A 22,340-nucleotide genomic window follows, 5' to 3' on the forward strand; every position below is an offset into this window, starting at 1 on the left:
GGTCAGGACGAGCTACATAATTTGTGGGTCTCAGAGCAAAATGAAAATGGGGGGTCCCTTACTAGACGGCAGAGCACTAAACCTGAAGTGCTGGTGTCTTCTGAGTTTGGGCCCTGTGTGACCACATAGGTCACATGCCCATGAAATTGGCTGAAGGTGGGTGGCTGGTGTGCTTTGCTGACAGTGACAAAGACACCAGGGGGATTCACCCCGCCTCCCTGGTGATGCTCAGAACCAGTGGCAGGAATGCCACAGGGGCCGGGTGACAGGTGATCCAAACCACAGGCCTAAGAGAAGCTTTCTCCAAAGAAACTCAAGTGAACACTTCCCAGGAATCCTCCTCAAGCGAGGCAGCGAGAGGGCCCTCCTCACTGGAAGACCGCGAGGTCAGTGCGGCCAGAGCCCTTTTTTCCCGTGATGTGAAAGACGGGAGCTGTCGGGGGCGTCTGGGTGTGGCTCTGGCTCTGACTCCTGCCTCCTGGTCTCCGGGCCTGGAAACCAGCTTTGCTCGGGGAGCTTCCCCATGTGAGCTGGTTCCTGAAACAGATACAGCTGGGCCAGGCCCACTGCAGGGCAAAGGAAGATTTTTTGACCACATAGTAACAGCTGTACCCCCACCCAGGGCAGGACAGGTGGCCCCTGACATGCCCAGAGAGCGTTCCTCAGGATATTGATCCTGCAGGGCATTTCCGGGTCAGAGTTTGCACCTACATCCCTCTCCGGAGATTCGTATGGATACATTCTAAAGGCCCCGAGAAGCCCTGCAGCAGAGACAGCTAACTCAAGCTGATTGTTACGGCGCGGGGTGGGGGGTCTGCAGAGGCCCCGTGGGCTCACCTGCTGCAGTAAGGTTCCTAGGCTATAACAGAAGCCACAAGACATAGGTGCTATTAATTCCATTGCACAGCGGAGGTCACTGAGGTTCCAGTAAGTGCTCTGGCCAGGGCTACAGAACTGGGGTGTCCAGGAGCCGGGAAGCAAGCCCAGGCACCCTGACTTCGAAGCTGGGACTCGCGGGCAGTCTGGGAGATGCCACTTCCCACGCATGTCTGGGGGGGTCAGACAGTGCCCGTGACCCTGGTGCTGCAGCTGTCGGAGGGGGAGGTGCTGGGCTGCCGTGCACCCAGCACGAGAGGAGGACTCGACTGCTCGGGTGAGACTGTTCTGGTAAACTTAAAAAAGCCAGATTCACCTCCTGTACAATGGGTAGTGGTGAGCTCTGAAAATAAAGGGGGCGGGCAGGTACCGTGGCCTGGGATGTTTCATGTCACTGTGAAGAGTGTGACTACCTCTAGACCAGAGGCCTGACGTGATTCCCCAGCCCAAACGTGGACTACCTATCTCCTGCTCAGGCCACGCGTTCACTGCGGGTCGGCAGAGCCACACCGTGGGTCGCCCAGGAGCCCACGCCGGGGGAGCAGCGCCATCCCCGTCTTGCTGTGGCGGAGCTGGAACAGGGGCTCTGCGGTGATACTCCAGCTGGGAGCACATCCAGCCAGGCCTCACTGGTCAGAACTAGTCCCGCGTCCCACCCAGTCCCCCCGTGTGCCACAAGGAAGGAAGACCCCGAATGCCTGGGGAACAGTAGTAGTGACCGTCACATTTGGAAAAGCTCCCCGGAACCCTGTGTTAAACTGAAACGATGGATTCCCTCGGGGAGGGGAAGTCCATGAAAGCAGCATCCGCATCCCTCTTACCCCAGCGCGAACATGGCTCTTATCCTCCTGTGGACCCTGTGACTTTTCATACCACTTCTGAGCGGCGAAACGTAATTTGGCGTGGTCTGCTTTTCACTCGCTGCTGCAAACACATTTTCTCCGCAGCTACCAGTGTTCCCAGTCAGATTAGTGCCGCTGGGGGCGCATCCTAGGCTGACTCATTTGTCCAAGGCGCACTTGTAATTGCTTCCAGCACTAGCAAATGCTCCTAAAAATGTCTCTGTGTGCCATTTGTTTCTTCTCTGAATTACTTCCTGGAATGATTTCCCAGGTGTGGGATGGAGCAGCCGAAGGACGTGAACATTTTTCTGGCTTCTCCCTCAGTGTCTCCTGGTCGCCCCTGGAAAGTTCTTACAGGTCATCGCTTGCTCTCAGGCCTGGGTGTCGACGGCAGGTCCGTGCTCAGGAGTTACAATCACATTCATTTTCCTTCCCAGACATGCCAGCTACAGCGCCCGGGGACCCCAGGGGGCCACGTGCTGCCGAGGTACCTAGGGCACGACCATCTTGGATGGCTTCTCTCCCCTCTTCCCCCCAATCCCCAGGATTACTATTTTTTAATTTCTACAAATCTGGACTCAGTGTTTCAAGCCTAGCTCAAGCCTTGGCTTGGGGCTGCCCTCCTTGACAATGTGTAATTTGTGAATTTTAAACAGGCAAATGAAGGATGAAGGACCTTTCCAAGGTCATTCCAAAATGATCCCAAGGTCGCTCACTAGTCGGTGGCCACTGGGCCCGCCATGTTCACTTGCAGGTCACTGATGACCGGGGGCGGGGGTCAGGGGTCGGGGAGAGAACTCGAGGACATTCAGGCTGATGTTCTGGGATGAAGTGCCCATTACTGATTCACCGGGAATAAGCACAAAGCATTAACAACCCTGGCAGAAAGGGACGGGAGAGGAGAGGGCTGGCCCCGTTATGATGAATACCCAGGAAAGCTGTGGGCAGTGGTAGCCTGTTAGAGAGCTGGGCAAACATGACTTGTGCCCTGAAGTCTTCGCATTTGTCAAGCTGTCTGAGAACTGAAGACGGCCTCGGGCTGTTTATACTTCACTGCTCCTGCTGGCTGCTCACAATAAATAAAGCAAATAAGAAGAAAATGGCAATAAACTTTTTCGGCTCATCTTCAGCTCTTGATTAAAGAGGACACGTTTCGAGTACAACCCCACCAGCAACTTTCTAATTAGTTTTACTTCTCGATAACAGTGTCTATTCCCTCCGCTGGGTCTCCGAGGCTACTGCAGCTTCGGGGCGGGGGGGCGGGGGCTGTGTGGACAATTCATGTGGTGCCTTTACTGTCCTTTTTGGGCTGAGTCGCAGCCCAGGAATATGCTGAAATTTGCATCAGGTTGGAGAGGAAGGTGAGGAAGGCGAGGAAGGGGGTCTGAAATGGAGGCGCCGTGTTGTGGCGGCACAGGGGGCACTTTGAGGAAGAGTGGCGGTGTCTGCCAGTGCGCCCGAACGTGGGCCAACTTTAAGGTGCCACAGTTAGAGTCTCCCTGTTTCCACAGACATGATGAACCCTTTCAGAAATCATATAAGGCAGGCTCACTGACGCAGAGGAACAGGATAAAAAATAATGAAAATGTGCCAGAATGTCTGTGGGACCACTGGGTGGGGGAGGGCCCTGGGCTCTCTTTGGGGGCGTGAGGAAGAACCTGTCTGCAAATGAGGCAGGACTTCGAAATGCATCCAGAAGGGGACCTCCCTGAAGGGGGGCAGCATTGCCCGAGCTCTCCCTGGCAGGGCACAGACCCAGGAGGTTCGGAGAAGGAGAAAGATGGTGCGGAGGGGACTTCGCTGCAGGCCTGGGTCCCAAAATTCTAGTCTCCTGCTGGCCAATAAAGAGACAGCTCATTTCATCTCTTGTAAAGTGCCCTTGGAAACAGATCCTATTTCCACCCAACCCGTTTTGTTTATTGGCATATGCAAATGTGCCTCTCTTCGTGAAAGCAGGGTTTGTTTTCTGGACTCAAGAGTCAGGACACGCAAGTGGGACTGAGGAGGGGACTCAGCTTCCTGTGCTTTCAGGAACAGCACGGCTCCCAGGGGGCCGACAACTTAGTCCGATTCTAGTGCCAAAGTTCTAAAGAGGGGAGATTATCTGAGGGAGCAGGCGACTTGTGTTTTGCCAGCTGTTGTCTCTCTGACAGCTGTTCTGTATAACCTGCTTTTCTGTGTCTACAAATGGAGGCATTTGGCCTAAAATAAACATTGTACTAGGAACGAAAACCTAAATAATACACAAACCACTTTTTGAAATATAAATCCCATCTTAGCATCACTGAGAAATAATGACCAAATGTAGGCTAGTACTGTGTATCTTTTAACGTCTAAAAGATGACTTTAGTATCTGAAACATGTAAGATTCGATGAAACAGACAGAGCATCAAGGCCTCCCACCCGGCGGGAAGGCCAATGGCCTTGCGATGACCCCCACGCACACGTGACCTGGTGCACCCCCTTCGTCTCTGACCCGGGGCCTCCTCCTCCTACTCCAGCCACCTGCTCCCTCGCAGGCCTCTCTGCTCTGCTCCAACCACACTGGCGACTTCTCTTCTGTTGCTTAAACATGGCAGCTTATCCCACCCCAGGGCCTTTGCACCTGCTTTCCCCCCAGATTTGCACACGGACATTCCCTCATTTCCTTTCCGTTTTGATTTGTACACAAGACCCTCCTTGGCCTTCCTAGCGAAAATTTCCACCCTTCTCCAACACTCTGCCTTCTTCTCCTTATTTGTTACTTTTCTTCTTAGCTTTTCAACTGTTGCACATTTCCCTTATTTCCCTTGCTTACTGACTTTCTTTAGACTGTCAGCTTGGTGAAGGTACAGATCTTTGTTCATGGCTATTACCATTGTAAATGTGTGTTGAATGAATAAATGAATGAGTCAATGGATGTAAGTTGTCAGAAAGGGTAACTTCTTTTCAGAAACAAAGATTTAAAGATTTTTTTTTGGGGGGGGGTAGCTATGCTACTGAACACAAGCATTTCTTTCTATTCTCCTTACTCAAGCTCTTAGCTATGGGGGGTGGTGCTGGCAACTATAAAAGCAGCCCCAACAGAATCATTTTGAGGTGCAATGGCAGAGATCAGGTAGATGCTCAACAAACCCGCTTCCCCCTGCCGAGCTCACAGGTGCCTCTCTGTGAGGCCGTGGGGCCATGGGGCCAGTGAGGGGCAGGCAGGGGTGCCGCGTGCCACCTCCAGGCCTGGGCCTGAGGGTGCAGGTGCAGCTGTCCCCCTGCTCTCTCCTCATCGGCCGGCTGAGTAATGAGGAGTCAGTGGGGGAATCCGAGGCTCTAGAAGGTGGAGTCAATGGATGGCAGGAGCCTGGGTCCTCGAATGACTGTGGGATCCGTGTCCCCCACCCCCACCTAGGTCCGCACCGAGCATGTGAAATACACGTGTGTTGTGTGTTAGCCCACTGAGATTCTGAGGTGGCTTGTTACAACAGCTGGCGTGACTTTACTCCAACACAGATGTGAGGCCAGTACCTCAGCCAGCGCCGTGTTGGCCCGTGACGCGCTTGGTCATCTGATAGGTCACATTGCCGAGAGGAAACCAAACGTGCCTGTCCTTAGCTGGAAACTCAGCCTCACTGGACTTCTACACAAGTTAGATGAACTACCGGTGGCGAGATAGGAGGGAGTGGGAGAAGCTACCGGAGCGCATCTTCGACAGTGGCGTGCACACACGGGCGGCACCGGGGGTCCTGGTCCTGCAGACGCGCTCACAGGGGACCTGAGCCCAGGTCTGAGACGCTGCGGACGACAGAGGCCCCGGTCGCCATCGACGTGCAGGGGGCTCTTGTGTATAATGTGGGAGCTGAGCACTGTCTGTGCTCCGGGATGCACCTGTCAGTGCAGGCTTCCGAGATGGAAGCTGACTTCTGTCCCTATGAACAGAACCCCCTCTCATGGGAGCGTCTCCACCCTCCGCCTGGGCCCAGGGAGGCGGCCCAGCCCCACGAGAACACGGTGAGACGTTACCTGCCCGGCCAGCATTTCATACAGCAGGACGCCATAGGCCCACCAGTCCACAGACTTCCCATACGGCTGGTAGGCAATGATCTGTGGGAAAACGAACACCGATGACAGTCAGTGGCAAATCGAAAGGCCTGTGTTAGAGCAGGTGTCAGTCACACCTGTGGGCATTTGCACAGTTTGTGTAGTGAGGGGTGACGGTGTCTTTGATTTCTACACCCAGGGCAGAGCACCCCTCAAATCAGGCACCTTGAGAACCACTGGTTCCCAATTCACTGCTCAAAATCTGTCTGGAACTTGCCTTCTACCCACCCCCACTGAGATGCCACAGAGCTGTTTGAAAGTAGATTTGATGATCCTCCTCGGAGAAAAATATCTGGACACTGAGGTGGATTTAATTTTTGGAAACAGCAGATTCAAAGCTAGGGTCTGATAAATAAGAAAATAAAACCACATGACAGAATTTCTCTAAAAGTGACGAAGATGATGAGGACTGTGATACCAATAACACGGGGCAGGAGGAGGAGTGACTAATGAAAACTCTAGTTTTCTGGTTTGCACACAGAGGTACAGGATCTGCTGAATGACTGAGGTTTCAAAATGCTTTCAGAGAGACAAAGAATAATAATCAAATGTAATACTTGGGATCGTCTGATCTTGATTCTAACTAACCAACTGTAAACAAGAAACTGGGAAAATTAAATATGCTCTTGATATCAGGTGATAGGAAGTGTTAGGCAGGATAAACAGTATCATGACTACAGAGTGCCCTTTTCGGTCTGAGATGAGTGCATTTTTGAGTGAAATGTGTGAGGAGTGAAGTATTTATGGGTAAAACAAAATCTTAGATTTGTTTTAAATACGTCAGTAAAATAGGTGGGGGGAAGGACAGATGAAAATGCAAGCAGCCGCTGAGGCTGGGGGATGGGCCACCAGGGACCTTCCCTTCCCCCCAGCTCCCCCCCCCCCCCCGCCTTTGTGGCCCCCAGAAGTCCTATAGTAACCCCACAACCTCCCCTGGAGGAAGAGCGATGCTGGCTCAACTTTCTCAGTGCCGCCGGCTTATTAAAACACTGGCTTCACTGCCGTGCACCTAACGCACACAATTCCCAGGTGCCTGGATCACACCCAGGATTCAATGCGCAGACAGACTAACAGGGACTCAGTGTGACCGCTCTGCCGCTTTGCATGCGAATTTGACTTGGAAATGAGGTGCGGTATTCTTTTTTATTGGCCCAGTAGGTCTAATCAAATGTCCTGGGACCTAAACAAACTTCCTGCCAGCCTGCCCATCTCTGTTCCTTTAATGAGCCACCAGGGCCTCCGGCTGTGGGACGAGAGGGGCAGGTTCCAGGCTCACTTAGGTGTGGGCGACAACAAGGGGGTACAGATTTGCATTCTGTGGCTCTGTGGCTCATTTCTGTGACAAGAAAATGATACACAAAAAGGAGGCCTTCATTTGTTTTTTAAATTACATTTGTTCTTTTTTGGAAACTTGGAAAACACACATACAAACACAAAGCACCCAAAAAACCTGCCAAAATGAGTCTCTAATCTATTACCTAATGACTCGAGCTCCCAGACAGAAAATCACTGGATCAAAGCCTGTCATGGCCAAGCCGCAGAACCACAAAGATTGCCCTTGGGAGGACACGAGTACACCCACCAAGCACTGACCGACCGTCTGTCCGATGCCCTCCACACTGTGTGCTCTCCGATGAGGCAGAAATTGCCATGGTTCCCATTTTACAGGCGAGAAAACCAAGGTGCAAGAAGTTTGGGACACCTGCTTGAAAGCCCATCTGTTCACAGGTGGTGCTCTGAATATTGATGTATTTGTTTTAAAAATACAATTTACGGCTTTCAAATACATGTAATCACTCCTATGGGATTAATAAAATGATAATCAAAGGGCTCTGAGGATTAAAATAAATCGAAGGCATCATTTCAGTTTAGCAACTATATTTCAAAAGCATGCGAATAAAATTTGTTCTTGCAACTATTTTAAAAGCTTCCCTGTGATCTGTTTTCAACAACCAGTGTTTCAGTAAAGCTGGTTTTTCACACAAGCACAGCTGAGGTGCCATGTTGCTGTGTGAATTATGATGCTGAGGAACGGGGGTGGGGGGGGCTCACTTTATTTCATCTCCAGGATTCTGCAAATACCCGCACAGCCGTACCAACAAGATCCCTCCACGTGGGTGGGGGGAAGGGCTGCCCGGGGTTGGAGAGCTTAGGAGTCAAGGGTCAAAATGATTCACAAATCCTAATAGCGAGGATGACGTTTTCCTTTCCTTTCTTGACTTGATCAACTTTGGTCCAACTTGCTCTTCATTTTCAATTCCCACAGCACTGAACTCCATGACTCCTGTTGCTAAGGCCCCCTCCTTCCCCCACGGCCTCCCAGAGCAGAAGGCCTTGTGCCAACGGCGGCTCATTCTTGGTGACAGCATTGGTCAGTCCCCAGAGCCCACCAGCTCAGCCGCTGGGCGGAGGACACAAAGTCACAGATCACTGCGATGCCTGGTAACAATAGGACGGGACTCAGGATTTCACAGAAGCATTTTCCACTCCCCCTCAAAAGAGAAGCCCACTGCTGTCACCACGGCTCGTGCACTAGAGAACACAGGATGGCCCAAAGGTCTGTCACAAATCCGGGAGGCAACTTACCAATGCAAATTCACTTTTAGAACAAAGCATGCTTCCCCCTCAATGACCAGCTGCTATTCATACATCCCTCTCATTACCCAAACTCTCACTGCAAAAGGGAAACAGTGTTGGCGAGCCCCCTTTGGCGGACACAGATGCACGAGGTTCAGGAAGCTGGGCGCACTGTCCACTGCGCCTTGTGTGGACCATGCACGGCTACCAAGTGCTGAGCACCTCATGTGCGCTGGGTGTGCGCACTGCAGACCCCGAAGGTGCAGAGACTGGAAAACGTGGAACACCTCGTTAATAAGCTTTCATCTGGATATCTTGGGCTAAAATACATCCAAATTCATTTCCTTTATTTCTCTTTTAACTTTTTAACATGTGGCTGCTAAGTGTAGTTGGCTTGTATTTCTGTTGGATGTGCTGGACTGGACCGTCTCCCCGGCTCCAGATGGCCTAGGGAGCCAGCCCCCCGCTGAGGACTGGGCCCAGAGGCCACGGCCTGGGTGGGGAGGCTCGCTTGCATCTGCCCCCATTGGAGCAGGTGCCTCTGGCACCTGTGGGCCAATGGAGGCTCACGGCCAAGCCCGGGGGCGGGGTGGGGGCACTGTCTGACATCCCAAAACCCCAGGCGAGGGGCTGTGGTGGTTTCTCACAGCAGAGGACTCACAAAGGGAGAGGCGGACTTGGCAAGAGGGGCGCGAGTTGGCAGACCTCCGGTAGCACATGGGAGGCTGAACTTCAGCTTCAAAGACAGACCCCCAGCCGGGCCACTGCCATTCAGTTTTATTGCTGTTTGTCATCATGATCATGATTATTATACGGGCCCACTGCTTGGGGGGGCGGGTGTCAGGATGTTGTAAATGGCTGCCTGTCTTATAAAAGTCAGCTGTGAATGAGCGTTCTTCCAGCCTGGGCACAGAACCAGGAACAGGGGGCCGGGGGCAGCCTCTCATCTCTGACCAGGCCAGAGGCCCACAGCGGCTGGAAGAACGTCTCCCTAAGGCCACCCACCCTTCCACCCTCTGCCTGGCCTACGCTTGGGAAGGCCCCTCAAAGGGGGTGGGGCTTCGGAAGCTTTCTGGAGGAACCAGGCCGCATGGTCAGGGGTGAGATGCTGTGGCAGTGGCGACAGTGGCTGTACCCAGTGACCATTGCCACTGTCGCCAGTACAGCATCCGCCATGCGCCAGGCTCTCTGGCTCTGTCAGCTCATTCAGGCGTCACAACACCCTGGAGAGGTTCACCTACAGGAAGAGGCCATGCTGGTGGTCTGGCCTCGGCACCCACACTCTTGACCATTTGGTTCATCAGCTCTGCACCCTGTGTGGTTCCCTAGACAGCTGTGGTGGCAACTGGCCCGATTCAGGTGCCTTTGCAAAAAAAGAGGGTCCTAGTGCTTAACAGGCTCAAAACAGCCGAGATGCCCATTCCCCCAGGGACTCAGGCTCTGAAGGTTTGGTCTTGGAGGACCCCCGAGAAATTGTCACGTGCACGGGCAGGGTCTCCCTCCCATCCTCGGGTGCACTTTCTCTGGACCCGGGTCTTCATTTTCGTGTTCTGTCTACTTGCCAAACCTCCAGAGCCCGTTCTAAAACAACTGGCCTGACCGCAGAAGCCTACTTCTAGGCGGCCACCACAAAAGAATGCTGGCCTTTATACGTAAAACATGCTCACGCCCTTTTACTGTCTCAAGGAAACCAAGCATATCTCTTCCTTTCATTGAAAATAACAGTGACATGTCCGAACGGTGCTGTCTGGACAGAAAGAAGGGGGGGCCTGTTTTCTGAGGGTTCTGTCCTGACAGTTGGGACCGGCTCCCCCGCTGCCTCCTTCGGGGCCCACAGCCCCAGAACACGCAGCTCCTGGGCCGGAGCCACGTTCTACCCAGACTGCTTATCTGCTCCCACGGGACCCCCGATTCTCCCCGGAACCGGGGCACCCGGCACCAGGTGCGCACCCAGCCCGACAGGCCGTCCGTCAGGCTGTGCTGGAGAAAGTGACGGTCTGACCCGAGCCCGCCCTGCAGACACCGCTGGCCTCCTTGGCGCACAGTCCACAGTGCTTGCAGCATTGCTGGGCTGCTGAGGAGGGAGGGGGCTCAGGCGTGATTTAGGGAGGTGTCTTCAGGGTTCTGAACAGCAACCTGAGGCTCAGAGTAGCTAAGTGGCTTGTTTGAAGGTCACTGGGCTGGTCAGTGGCAGGTCTCCTGACCGTGTCCTCTTCTTGCAGCACCAGGCCTGGACCAGAATGTGACAAACAGGGAGCACCATGGCGGGGGACAAAGGTGGGGAACCCCCACCTCTCAGCCAAGATGCTCCAAATGCACCAAAATGGGATATCTCAGATCAAGGATCTTAGTGTATTATAGGAGAAATAGCAGCGATGTTTGAAATCCTTGGACGAAAGGCATTATATAAGTATACAAAAATTTGTACAAGATGAGAACAAAAAGTCTAGAGTCCAAATTATGTATTTTTTACCTAGACAAAAATCATGGCTCTCTCTAGCACTGGAGAGAACAGTAAACGACTTCTCTAACGGTAATAAAAGTGCTCCAAATCTACCCATAGCGACCTTGCTGTGGTTCACTCTACACTGCCAGAGCAGAAAGCCACAGGACAGGACAGGATGACCTGAGCACTGACCCCTCCACCGGACACAGGAGTGCACAGGGGAGCAGGCTGGTGTCCCAGGACGGACAGAGCTCGGGAAGAGGCCCTTGCAGGTCCTGGAAGTGAATTCTCAGGCCCTGGATGGGCACGTTCCTTTGTCCCAACAGACCCCTAACCTACCTGGAAAAGCCAAGGCCGAGGCGGGCCAGAGGACAGCCCTCAGAGTTGGGGACGGCAAGCGACAGCTTCTAGGCCAAATCCAGCCTGCCTCCTGCTTGTGTACAGCTTGTGAGCTAAACATGGTTCTCACATTTTTAAAAGTAAAATGAAAATGTAAAAAGACTATCAGTCTTCTGGCATGAACAGTCACTCGGTTTTGCCTGTTGGCAAAATCTAAAATGTAGATTAAGGCAAAGCCTAAAATATTTACTCTCTAGCCCTTTGCAGGAAGAATGTGCTGATCTCAGCTCTAAACCTAGGGGGGCCCTGCTAGCCTGAGTGTTCCGAGCCTTCAGGGACCCCCACTTCAGGGTGCTATGTTGAGGATCCTCTCATTGGTCAACACACAGCAGAACCAGCTGTCCCCCAGGATGGACTGTCTCTGAGGATGGCTGCAGGGCCCCTTCCATCCTGTGTGCCCTCTTGCAGTGTGACAATGCCACTCTTCCCACCAGAATGTGGCATTCATCTTGCCCCCGCCGCTTCTGCCCTGGCACCGGGCTGGCTCTGAGACTTGCTTCAACCTCGGAAATGTGGTGGAAGTGACACATTTCAGTGACAGGGGCAGCTTCAGGAAGAGGCCTTGTGGCTTCTGCTTTCGCCCTCCTGGGAACCAGCCACCATGTCCGCAAGCTCTGGACACCCACTGAATGATGAGAAAGACAGACTGCATAGAAAGACAGCGTGCGGAGGAGAACCCACCGCTCGGCCGACAGCGCCGGGACCTGGGGGCAGTGGGGCCCGGAGCCGACAGTGTTCAGAAGCCCCGGCTGCCCAGTCCCCTGCGTCGTCCTGGTGCACGGAATGGTGGTATTAACGGGGCTGTCGTTTTGAGCCTGCAAGTGTGAGGCAGTTATGCAGGGACAGGCAACCGAGACGACTGTCAGAGAGGGGACAGCAGTGTGGGGAGCGCTGCCTCTGAGGCAGGCCCGGCTCATCACACGCTGAACTCCACCCTCAGAGTTGCACTTTGAGAAAGGTGCTATGGTTACCCCACTTTGCAGACGTTACCCCAAGTTCTTTCAGGAGCAGAACGACAGCCGAGTTCACTATGCAATAATGAAGAAGAAGCCCCTGGAGCCAAACAGGAAGTTCGCCCTTAGGGTGGACACTGTCTGCATGGGGCACAGGCGGCCTGAGTCCACCCGGGGTCCTGTACATCGTCACGGGCCCTCTAGACTCTGGTCAGCTGGCTCTCAACCTCAGTCACTGCAGCCCTTCTCACTGGTTTCTCCTGGGTGGCCGGTGACGGGGCTGGTGCTAGGGACGAGCTGGGCAGGATTCACTGCTGGGCCGCCACTTTGGAGCCCGGCTTGCCTCGGGCCTCCTTCGCTGAGCGGAGCGCTGTTCAGAACGTTAACTGCGCATCCCAACAGGGTAAGTACTTGTGCAGGAAGGGCCGGGAGCTGGCGATATATTTTATGTCTGTAAGAGTTTTACTAGCTGACATAAAAGATTTCCTGGAACCGGGAGGTCTCACAGTCCAATGGGTCTTTGTAGGTGTTCTTGGTAATGGAGTGATCGGCAAGGCGCCAAGTGGGAACTGGCCACGGGTGGCAACTGTCACCTGGTGCGCTGCGGGAACTGCTGAAGGACGCAGTACCGGAGAAGGCAGTCAGGGGTACTGACTCCTTTTCCCTTAGATTGTCAAATAAAAAAATTAGTTCACACAATAATAGCAATCGGTGTGAATGAATCAAAACTCTACCAATTTTTTTTTGTCAGATTGGCACAAAATATATTTTTTGGTGTGCTGTAGGATGTCAGTGATTGGTGTGTGGGTACCATGCAAAAGAAAGGCTGAAAATCGTCACGGTGACAGGCCCGGGGTCCCGACCCTGTCACTTGCTGCCTATGAGCCCTGGACGGGCCACCTCTCAGCTCCCATCTCCTCTTCCTCGTCCTTAAACAGGGCAATTGCACCCCCTGAGAGGACCACTGCTGGAATTAAACGCAGTGACAGGTATCAATGCACAGTGTGCACTGGGAAGCCAGCAACTGCTGATTGTCTGTCTCTCTCCAGGCACCACCCTCTCCTCCCCATCGCCCAGGCAACTTTACAAAGTAAAAGATGAAATACAGTTCGGGCATCTCTGACCCACTTTTACAGGAATTACTCAAATCCCCAAATGATGGGCCAAGATGAGCGCAGACAGACATCCAGGAGGCAGGACTTATCAGGGCACCATCGGGGCTCTGTAGACACGGACTGGGCCTGAGAGAGCTGCTCATTTGCACTCAGGGAAGGAGGCCTTCTCTGGGTGGCAGCTCAGCCCATGCTGCAGCCCCCTCCTCTTGGGACAAGAACCCCTGCAGGGAGGAGCTCAAGGGGGTTCGAAGCCTAGGACCCCCTTGAATTGGGGCCGTGGGAAAAATGAGCAAAGCTCTTTGCACCTGGGGCTCATCATCCGGAAGACAGGGCTGGTGACACCACCTTCGCAGAGCTGATCAAGGAACGAATGACAGAAAATCAGTGAGGCGCTCAGCCTGGGTCTTGGCATTTGCCAAAGGCACGGCACCCACAGCAGACGGCTGTGCCTGGAGGAGGAGCTGAGAGCAGGGGTCGGGGGAGCACGGGAGCCGAATGCTCCAGGGGAACAGGACTGAACTGATGAGACCCCAAGGCCAGGAGAACAGTGAGGCAGTTAAAGAGCTGCAGGCAGATGGCAAAATATATGAGCTAATATCACCAATGTAATTGCTTGACAAGATCTGAGCAGAGTTACACAATTTAAGGAGGAACCGAGAGGAAAGTCTGGCTTTTTAAGCATTTCTGGGAGGGAGAGCGGCTGCTTTATTTTCTCTTGCAAGGCTGGAGTCACTGGCCCGTGACCTTCCATGGAGGGAAGCTGGCCTCTGACGGAAAGCAAGCCGCCCTTGGGTTTTGGGTCTCTTTCTTTCACCAGTGCTTTCACCAGTGCTCGTGCCAGCGCCGGCTTGCCGTGGGGCCGGTGGTTCAGAGGCGCTGATCCCGGAACGGCCCCTCCGAGCTGACTGGCCTCCCTCTCTCATTTCTGGTTCTTCTGGGTCTGGCAGGCTGTTCACTGCCTGACTGCCTGGTGAGTGCGCCCCTGAGCTGTTTTCTCATCTAACTTCTACATCCTCTTTCTTTCTCTCCCTCTCTATGGCGCTTTCCCCAGTGGCCAGGAAAAGTCTCTGGGAAGTCAAAACTGGGGGACCCTGGCTGTCTGGGAGACCAGGCTATGTCCCGCCAACCATCGGACCCTCAGGTTCCCCAGCAGTTGATGAGGTGAGCCACGTGGCCATCCTTGGCACTCGGTCCCCTGCCATCGGCCTCACCCCAGTGGCAGCCTTGGGGGTGCCCTGTTCAACACCAGCTTCCGGACAGAGAGCCTGGCCTCTCAGTTCCAGGGCCTTCAGCTCTGCTCTGTGTCTCCTCTGCCACCGTCATATCTCGGAACGCAGCAGCTGCAGTTGTTTGTCCCCAACACATCTGCCCGCCTGGGTGTGGCTCCAGACCCAGGGCAGGGCGCATCAGTGAGCGCAGCACAAAGATTCCGCGGTGTGGAGCTTGGACAGAGCGCTGGCTGGTGGGGCTGGAGGGCTGCAGTTTTAAACAGCATTACCAGGAAAGGTGGCCTCCTGGATGTGACCTCAGAGCTGAGGCTTGAAGGAGGCGAGGGAGGGTCCTACGTGGACACCTGGGGTGAAGGGTTACGGGTAGACTCCACAGCTCCCGGTGTCTTCTGCCTCCATGCTCACCTCTTGGCCCAATCTTCCCCCCCCTAAAATGTGGCTCTCCCCAGATGTGACCCTTGACTCCCTCCAGAACAGAGGTCACAGCTGATGGCCCATTGGCTGAATCTTCCCTGGACACATTTCTCTGAATATATATTTAGAGTTGACGTGAACGATTAGGCCAATTTTATATAAAAATGCGGACTTCTGGGCAATGCTGGGCTGGAAGAAGATGCCAGGAGGAACCCTGGGGACGGGTCTTCAGCTCCCTGACACTTCTGGCCCCCAGCACTCCCAGGAGTTTGCACGTCTGCATATGGCCAGCTGGCTGGGGGTGGCAAGGCGCCCAGACTTCTGCTCTCGTGATTTGGGCCATGTTGGAGGTGCCGTCTGTTCTTGCCGAGGGGAAGGCTGTCTCCCCACATCTCCATACCACGTCTCCCCCCCGGCTGCAGTGGCCTGTTTCTCACTGCCTAGCTCCCAGCATCCTCCTGGGTCCCTCTGGGTTCCCCTTTCCTGCTGAGCGTGCCTAGGCATTTAGTAGGCACTTGCTGAATACCTGATTAACTGTTGCCATGTGAGGGAGAGGGACTTAAGTGTTGCTGGTTCACCCCACGGCTTCTGAGGGACCTGCCTGGGATTGACGGCTGAAACACAACCCCAACTCAGTTGCGGTGGAAAGGCCTGACCACACCCTGGGCCCCCGACTCCAGTTCAGGTGGGAGAATGTCCACTTTGGCCTAAGAGACGTGGAGGAAAAGATGGTCTGTACCATCCCAGTGCTCACGTCTGACCTCTCCATCGCGTGGGAGGTTCTCCTCCCCATTTCTGGGAGGAGCATGTATCTGGAAAGACTACACAGGCTCCGGAGTCGGAAAGTCTTGGGTCCTGACCCTGCCTTTGCGCGTTATCAGCTGTGTGCTTGGGGGCCTGACCTCGTGTCCCTGGTGGGCTTGGGTATGAGGTGCCTGGCATGCAGTAACCTGCGATAAATGGTGGAGCGCTTCCTTTGCTCTCGCTTGCACAGTGGATAAAAGGAGAGGGTCGAAGGCTTGCGGAACGGAGGGCATTTGGGGCCGGGCCACGTCACCTTGTTTCCCTCTCTGTGACGGCATGTGCCGGCGTCCCTCCTTCTGAAAGCTCGTTCCCAGGTTCCTAGCATGACACGGCCAACCCCACACAGGCACCACGTCCTCTGGTGACTTCTAATGGCAATCAACTCTCCGTTCGAAGGTCTTCCCAGGCCAGCCTGGCCTTTTCGGCCCCCCAAAATGACCATGCACACAGCGACAGCCAGAGCTTCCCAGAGGGGCCATAGCAGACAGCTGCAAGGTCACTGTCCAATGTGGCACACGAGCGAAATGCACAATGGCGACGGGAGGACCAACTTGCCCAGGACAGAAGAATACTCCAAGGTACAGACAGCACCCTCAGAGAGGAGGTTGACCTGGTAGTAGAAGCCGTGGTGGTAGAAGCCATGGCTCAACCATGGTGACAGTAGTTCTGGAAAGTGCTCAGCCAAAAAAAACCGATCTCAAAAGATTACCTGCCGTACAACACTATCATAGGATGTTCTTGAAGTGACCAAGTTACGGGATGAAAGTAGATGAATGGTTGCCAGGGGGCAGGGAGGGGTGTCGGGAGGGAGGTAGATGTGGTTATAAAAGTGGTTCTGAAAGTGAACTCATCTTCCTTGGGCTGCTGGGGGTGTGAACCTATACCCGTGATCAAGTTGCAGAGAACGGAACAAACATACACACAACAGTATACAAGCAAAAAACTAAAAATAAAAAGGCGTGGAGTTAACCAAGATCCAAGACCTATCCCTGGTATGTTGAACAGCGCTTTGGAAGGGGGTAGGAGGTTGCCACGTGTAGTTAGATGCTGCCATGAGTACAGTGCCCAGGAGTGTACGCCCTCGTCCCTGCGAGCTGTGACTCTGTTCACTTCACTCCATAAAAGGAGCTTTTGCAGATGTGACTGAGTCAAGGATTTTGAGATGGGGTGGAGACCCGGGGTTCCCTGGGTGGGCCCATGTCGTCCCAGGGTCCTTAGCAGAGGGAGGCTGAAGGGCTGGAGTGAGAAAAGGCAGAGACCGGAAGACACTGTGCCGTGGGCACAGGAGACAGAGGAAGACACCTGGAGTGCAGGACCGCGGAGAGCCCCCAGGGACGGGGAGACCAGGCTGTGCATCACCCCAGAGCTTCCCGGGGGAGGGCAGCTCTGCCCACAGTGGACTTTAACCCCGTGAGACTGATTTTGGACTTCTGGTCTAAGGAACTGTAAGAGCACATATCTGTATTGTTTTCACCCACTAAGCCTGTGCTTATTTGTTACAGCAGCAATAGGAAACTAAGACAATACAGTGAGGGACATGTTTTAAAAAGACAGTAAGCTTCAATTATTTGCTAAAGTCCACCCACGTGGAACACTGCCACCCCTGGTGAGACGGGGTGTCTGAGGTGTCAGTGAGCACAGGAAGCTATTTGTCTGAGCAGCTGAGACCTGTTCAAAGCCACCTATAGTCCTGAAAATGCTGCCACTCCCTGTCCCCAAGCTTTTACAGCATCCGCCGTTGTTACCAGGGCCGGCACGGCTCATAACTGCAGCCTGTTGAATGCTCCTCGGCCAGTGGATGGCTTCGTAAGAAACACCACATTGGTGGGGGCGGGAGGGTGTGTCTACTGTAGGAGCTCACTGTTCATGCTTGAAAACAGGACGGGTTAAGTCCATATTATGCCTGGAGATACCAATGTATGAGTTCTTTTGGGGGGAAACCAATAAATTACTTATCAAGATAAGACAATACCTTTGGTCACATTAAGTTTCTAAGTAAATGGTCTGTTTCCACATGGCCTAGGAATATAACAGACAAAAAGCTCTTAACAAAGGAATATAAATTAGTTTCCCGTTTGGAACAGTGGCTACTACTGAGGGTTTCCTGGGTGCCAAACATTGTAGTAGGCACTTGTTCCTCCCAGCAACTCCACTCGGCGCGCACTAGGACTCTGACTGGCTGCTGCAGGAGCCCTGCTGCAGGGTCCAGAGAGGGTGAGCAGCTCACCTGAGTCCCCCCTGCCTGCCAGTCACAGTCAGGACAGAAGCTCACGGTGATCTGAGTCCTAAGCTTGTGTTTTTTCCAAGGTCCTGCCTGCCTCCAAGAGGGGACAATATGCTAAGCAAATACCATAAAAGCTGCCGACAGCTAACACAAGAGCTCGGTAAAGGGCCGAAGGCCTAACTTTGAATCTATGACACTGGTGCTGAGCTGGGAAAGACTGTCTCATCTGCAGGGCTGTGTGGGGACAGAGCTGGCCATGCAGTGACCTGGGGTAGGGCCCAATCTGTCAGTGGCACGGAGGAAGCTTCATCAAATAGGAAGCGAGTCATTCAAGGAGCATTGTAACGAAGGCCAAGCAATATGGCCTCGCGGTCAGCACACAGATCTCAGAACCACTTTGCTGGATAACCACCTGGATACGTTCTTCCCAGACAGACACTGTGGTCAAGGCCAACGCATCATTTAGAGCACTAATTGCTCTGATTTTGCTAACAAGTCATCACTGGGACCAGCTTCTGACCCAGTTTTCCCCTGAAGAACATTTTCACAAGCAAGACCCCCACTTCCCCGCCCAGCGACTTTCCTTGAGTTGCTCTGACCATGACCGCATGGGAGACACACTGTTCCAGGCAGCCAGCTGACACGTGCACACCAGGAAAACGGAAGTTCCAAAATCCGTGACATACTATGTGTCACCAGTGGTATGTTTTTCCCCCCCACCCTGTTCTGCTCTGTTTAGTCTAGTTTGGTCCATTCTGATGTCACGGCCCCACCCAGTGACTTGCCAATGACTCCCCACCCCATGAGGGAGCTGTGGTGGCAGTTTGAAGCCGCTGGTCTGGCAAACAAGGAGAATGGGGGCCTACCTCTGGGGCGATGTAGTCTGGGGTCCCGCAGAAGGTTCTGGTCGTGACCCCCTCCATCATGTGCTCCTTGCACATCCCGAAGTCAGCAATCTTGATGTGCCCTTCGGAGTCCAGCATGACGTTGTCTAACTTCAGGTCCCTGCAAGGAGGTGGCACAGCATCAGGCCCCTCCCACAGCGGGGCGTGGCCTGCTCCGGAAAGGGCGGGGCGGGGAGACTTGGGATAGCTGACCAGCTGCCGTCTCCTTGGCAACTGAACTACAAGTCCCAGGGGAGTCGGGACCAGGAATTATTATTACTAATCTCTAGAGCCTGATGTGGTGCTTGGGAGTACGGGGGTACTTCCCAGATGCGTGCTGAAGGGAAGACTAAATGGCTGAACCAGCGATTCCCAGCCACGGCTGCACAAGGGGATCAGCAGAGATTCCGGTTCAGCAGGTCCGGGCCACAAACGTGTCCCTTCTCTTCCGCCCAGTGCCTTACGTCCGTTTTGTCACTTTCCACTTAGTACTGGAAGACGTTCCTCTTTCTGTGGTACCAGACTTTCACTAGGGCTGACGACCAGAAGACTATAACTGAGGTTTCCCCTTGCCTCTCTCCCCCCAGTTCCCTGTGCGCTTATCTATCTGGGCGTCTCTCAGAAATGCAGGCTCGGTCCTTGCCGCCCGAACTCCCTCCCAAGTAAAAGGCACAGGGAGAGCTGTCGGTGGAGAGAAAGGCGTGTTTCCTCGTGGGAACCGGAAAGGAGAGGACTCTTTGGAGGCCCAGGGATCAGAAGGTGGTTCTGACCTCCCCGAGGGTCCCAGCAGGTCTCTGCTGCCTTGGGGGTTTATCGACTTCACACCTGGCATCCCCATCACAGAATCACATGCCCACGGAGACCCAGGGGCCCAGCCACACGCTCCACCGCACGGGCGGTGGGAGAGCGTCGCCACGTACCTATAAATGATTCCTTTTTTATGAAGAAAGAACAATCCAATGGAAATCTCTGCTGCGTAGAATCTGCAAGAGGAAAAAGGTCGTCAGACCTCATCGGACTCCTGGACACTTTATAACCCCCCTCCCCTGCTCTCTCCCACCCACCGCAGTTCAGGTGTCAAAGAGGTAAAACAGTGCAAGACCTGGGACCCTCAGGGGTCAGCGTCACCCCTCACTTGTTCTTCCAACCCTTCGCCCTTCCCTCTGCCATTTTCATTCTGCCAATTTCGCAACTTTTACAAACGATACAGCTCATAAAATCAATGGGATGAGTTTATTTCCTGTCCAGAAACAAGCACTTGTTGTCTGGGGCAGGTGGACAGGTAACTTTCTGCTTAAGAGAAATTCCCAATACCATCTTTTAAAGAGCAGATATTAGATGCCTTCCTGTCAGGACTACGGCAGAATGCATTTCCATCCGCCTACTCACGAGCAGAGTGCATCGGTGTCTGCACGCACAACTGTTCCCTGGAAGGCAGAGCACTGTGTGCAGTGAGCTCTTCAGCTGCATTCCTCAACCCTCCCCCCACACTGACCCCAAGCGCCAGGATAAACGGGACACTGTGATTCATACCCGAGTTTACCGTTTTGAATAATTCATAATAAAAAGCAGTTACTGCCATGATTTCAAGATTGCTCATAGGTTATTATCTGAAACTCAGTATAACTGCTGAAGGATGTTTCAAAATTTGTATCATAGTTTAGGAGTCTTTGAAGTCTGAGAAGCCGCAAAACTGCCGGTGCGAACATCACACCCAGGAGGCTTGGCTGAAGCTCCCGTTTCTGTCTGCACGGGCAGAGAACCCCCACGGCAAGGACCAGGCTGGGGGGGGGGGGAGCAGACTCCTCCTCTGAGGGCTGGTGGGAGGGGAAGAGGTCGGAGAGGAGAGGAGGTGGGACGATAGGCGACTTTCACATTATTTTTCATGCTTTCCTATCTTTTAAAAAATAATACCTTTCTGGCCACACCAGTACAACGAGAGGGGACTGCCCTCTGTGTGATTTATACCACGAGGAGGCTATTCTGCCACGTGGTCTTTAGCTCCCTGCCCCCAGCTTCATTTGGCCACCCGAGCCTGTTAACGCTCTCTCACTAACAACATGAGAGTGGGGGTGAGGGCAGGCGTTTCTGGAAGCTGGAAAGGAGGAAGACAAAACACCTGCCTTCCCACTTTTTAAACCTGCTACCAAAGACTCCCGTCAGCCTCCGGCCACCCTCCCCAAGACGTGCCCTCTGCACCGCTGTGGTGTCCCCACGGCCGAGACCCAGTCCCTATACACCTGACTCGCCAGCGCCTACGCCACCGCGCATCTCGTGGAGGGAGACGAATTCGGTATCTGTTTAGCTTTGCTCCTGTTGAGTTTCTGGGGCCTCCCTGGCCCCTGAAAATGGGATGACTTTTCAGGTCCCCAGGTCCCCAGAGCCTGGCTCTGTCTCCTGTGTTACTGACTCACATCCCAGGATCTGAGGCACATCCCAGTGACACCTTCAAACAGAGCTCCTGGTTCTCCCCCCGGACTGCCTCCTCCTTGGTGGCTGCCCCAGATGCTCTGTGGGGCGGCACCTGAACATGTTTCTCTCTTCTCACCCCCAGTCTGTGGTTTTCCTCCTCCAGAAGGACCCTCAAAAACACTGATTCCTGTGGCTCCGCTCCTCCCCTCCTTCGATTTTCACCAGCCACACACTCCCCCCCCCCCTGGGCCAGAGGGCTGTGTGACAACTCAGCCCGGTGCTGTCAGGCCCTTGACGCCCCATCCAGCCTTCCTGTATCTCCAGGGGACACCTGCAAGGCTCGGCACCCACACCCCTACTCCACTGCCCTCCACATCTCGCTCCGTCTCCCTGAGCTTCTGAGATGGGCACGCCCTGAGGACAGTCTTCCCTCCCTCCCCCCTTTGGGGCTCTGCATGCTGTCCAGCGTCACCTAGACAGTATTGGCAATGCACCACGTGGTCCAGCGACCTCTCCCACTCCAGGTCGGACAGCGGGCTCCCCAAGGGCCCGGCGCTCACTCCTTTCACATGCAACACAGGAGTGGCCGTCCGAGTCCCTCTCCGGTTCACCAGACGTGGGCTGAACCTCTCCGGAGGCTTACGCACTGAGATGGCCGGGGCTATAAATCCGCGCCCACAGCAAGTCACCGCGCTCCACCCCAAGTGCACGGAGCCCCCAGCGCCGTTCGCCCAGCAGAAGCTCCCCACCGCGACTGCCGTGTCTGAGCGAAGGGACCTGAACGCATACTCACACTGCCTGTGGTTCCTTGAATTTTCCTACTTGCTGAATGTGGTACATGAGGTCCCCGCCGTTGACGTATTCCATGACGAAGTACAGCCGGTCCTGCGGGCCAAGGGGCGACACGTGAGCCGCGCTGCTCCGCGGGCGGGCGGGCGGGGCGGTGCCCCGCGCTCCCCCAGACCCAGGTCTGCCCCTTCTCCCTGCCTCAGAGGGTCTCCCCTGCTCTCCTACACACATAACACATGTCTAAGTCAGGGACGACGTGAAGAATCCGCCTGGGCCAATTATTTAATTTTAACCAGTGTTTCTTG

At 54.2% G+C, this 22,340-nt stretch overlaps 1 protein-coding gene across 1 annotated transcript in view; it reads right to left on the reverse strand.

The window, feature by feature from the left end:
* PRKCA (protein kinase C alpha) overlaps positions 1 to 22,340 on the reverse strand; it is a 348,434-nt gene that overhangs the window by 17,113 nt on the left and 308,981 nt on the right. Inside the window, exons 11-14 of the mRNA XM_053655561.1 lie at positions 22,040 to 22,131; positions 19,755 to 19,817; positions 18,817 to 18,955; positions 5,712 to 5,792 (exon numbers count right to left, since the gene is read on the reverse strand). Coding sequence (XP_053511536.1) covers positions 5,712 to 5,792; positions 18,817 to 18,955; positions 19,755 to 19,817; positions 22,040 to 22,131 — 375 coding nt within the window. The remainder of the gene's footprint in view (positions 1 to 5,711; positions 5,793 to 18,816; positions 18,956 to 19,754; positions 19,818 to 22,039; positions 22,132 to 22,340) is intronic.

The sequence above is a fragment of the Artibeus jamaicensis genome, unplaced genomic scaffold (genome assembly GCF_021234435.1).
Source record: "Artibeus jamaicensis isolate MK-2021 breed Jamaican fruit bat unplaced genomic scaffold, CSHL_Jam_final contig_1998, whole genome shotgun sequence".
NCBI lineage: Eukaryota > Metazoa > Chordata > Mammalia > Chiroptera > Phyllostomidae > Artibeus > Artibeus jamaicensis.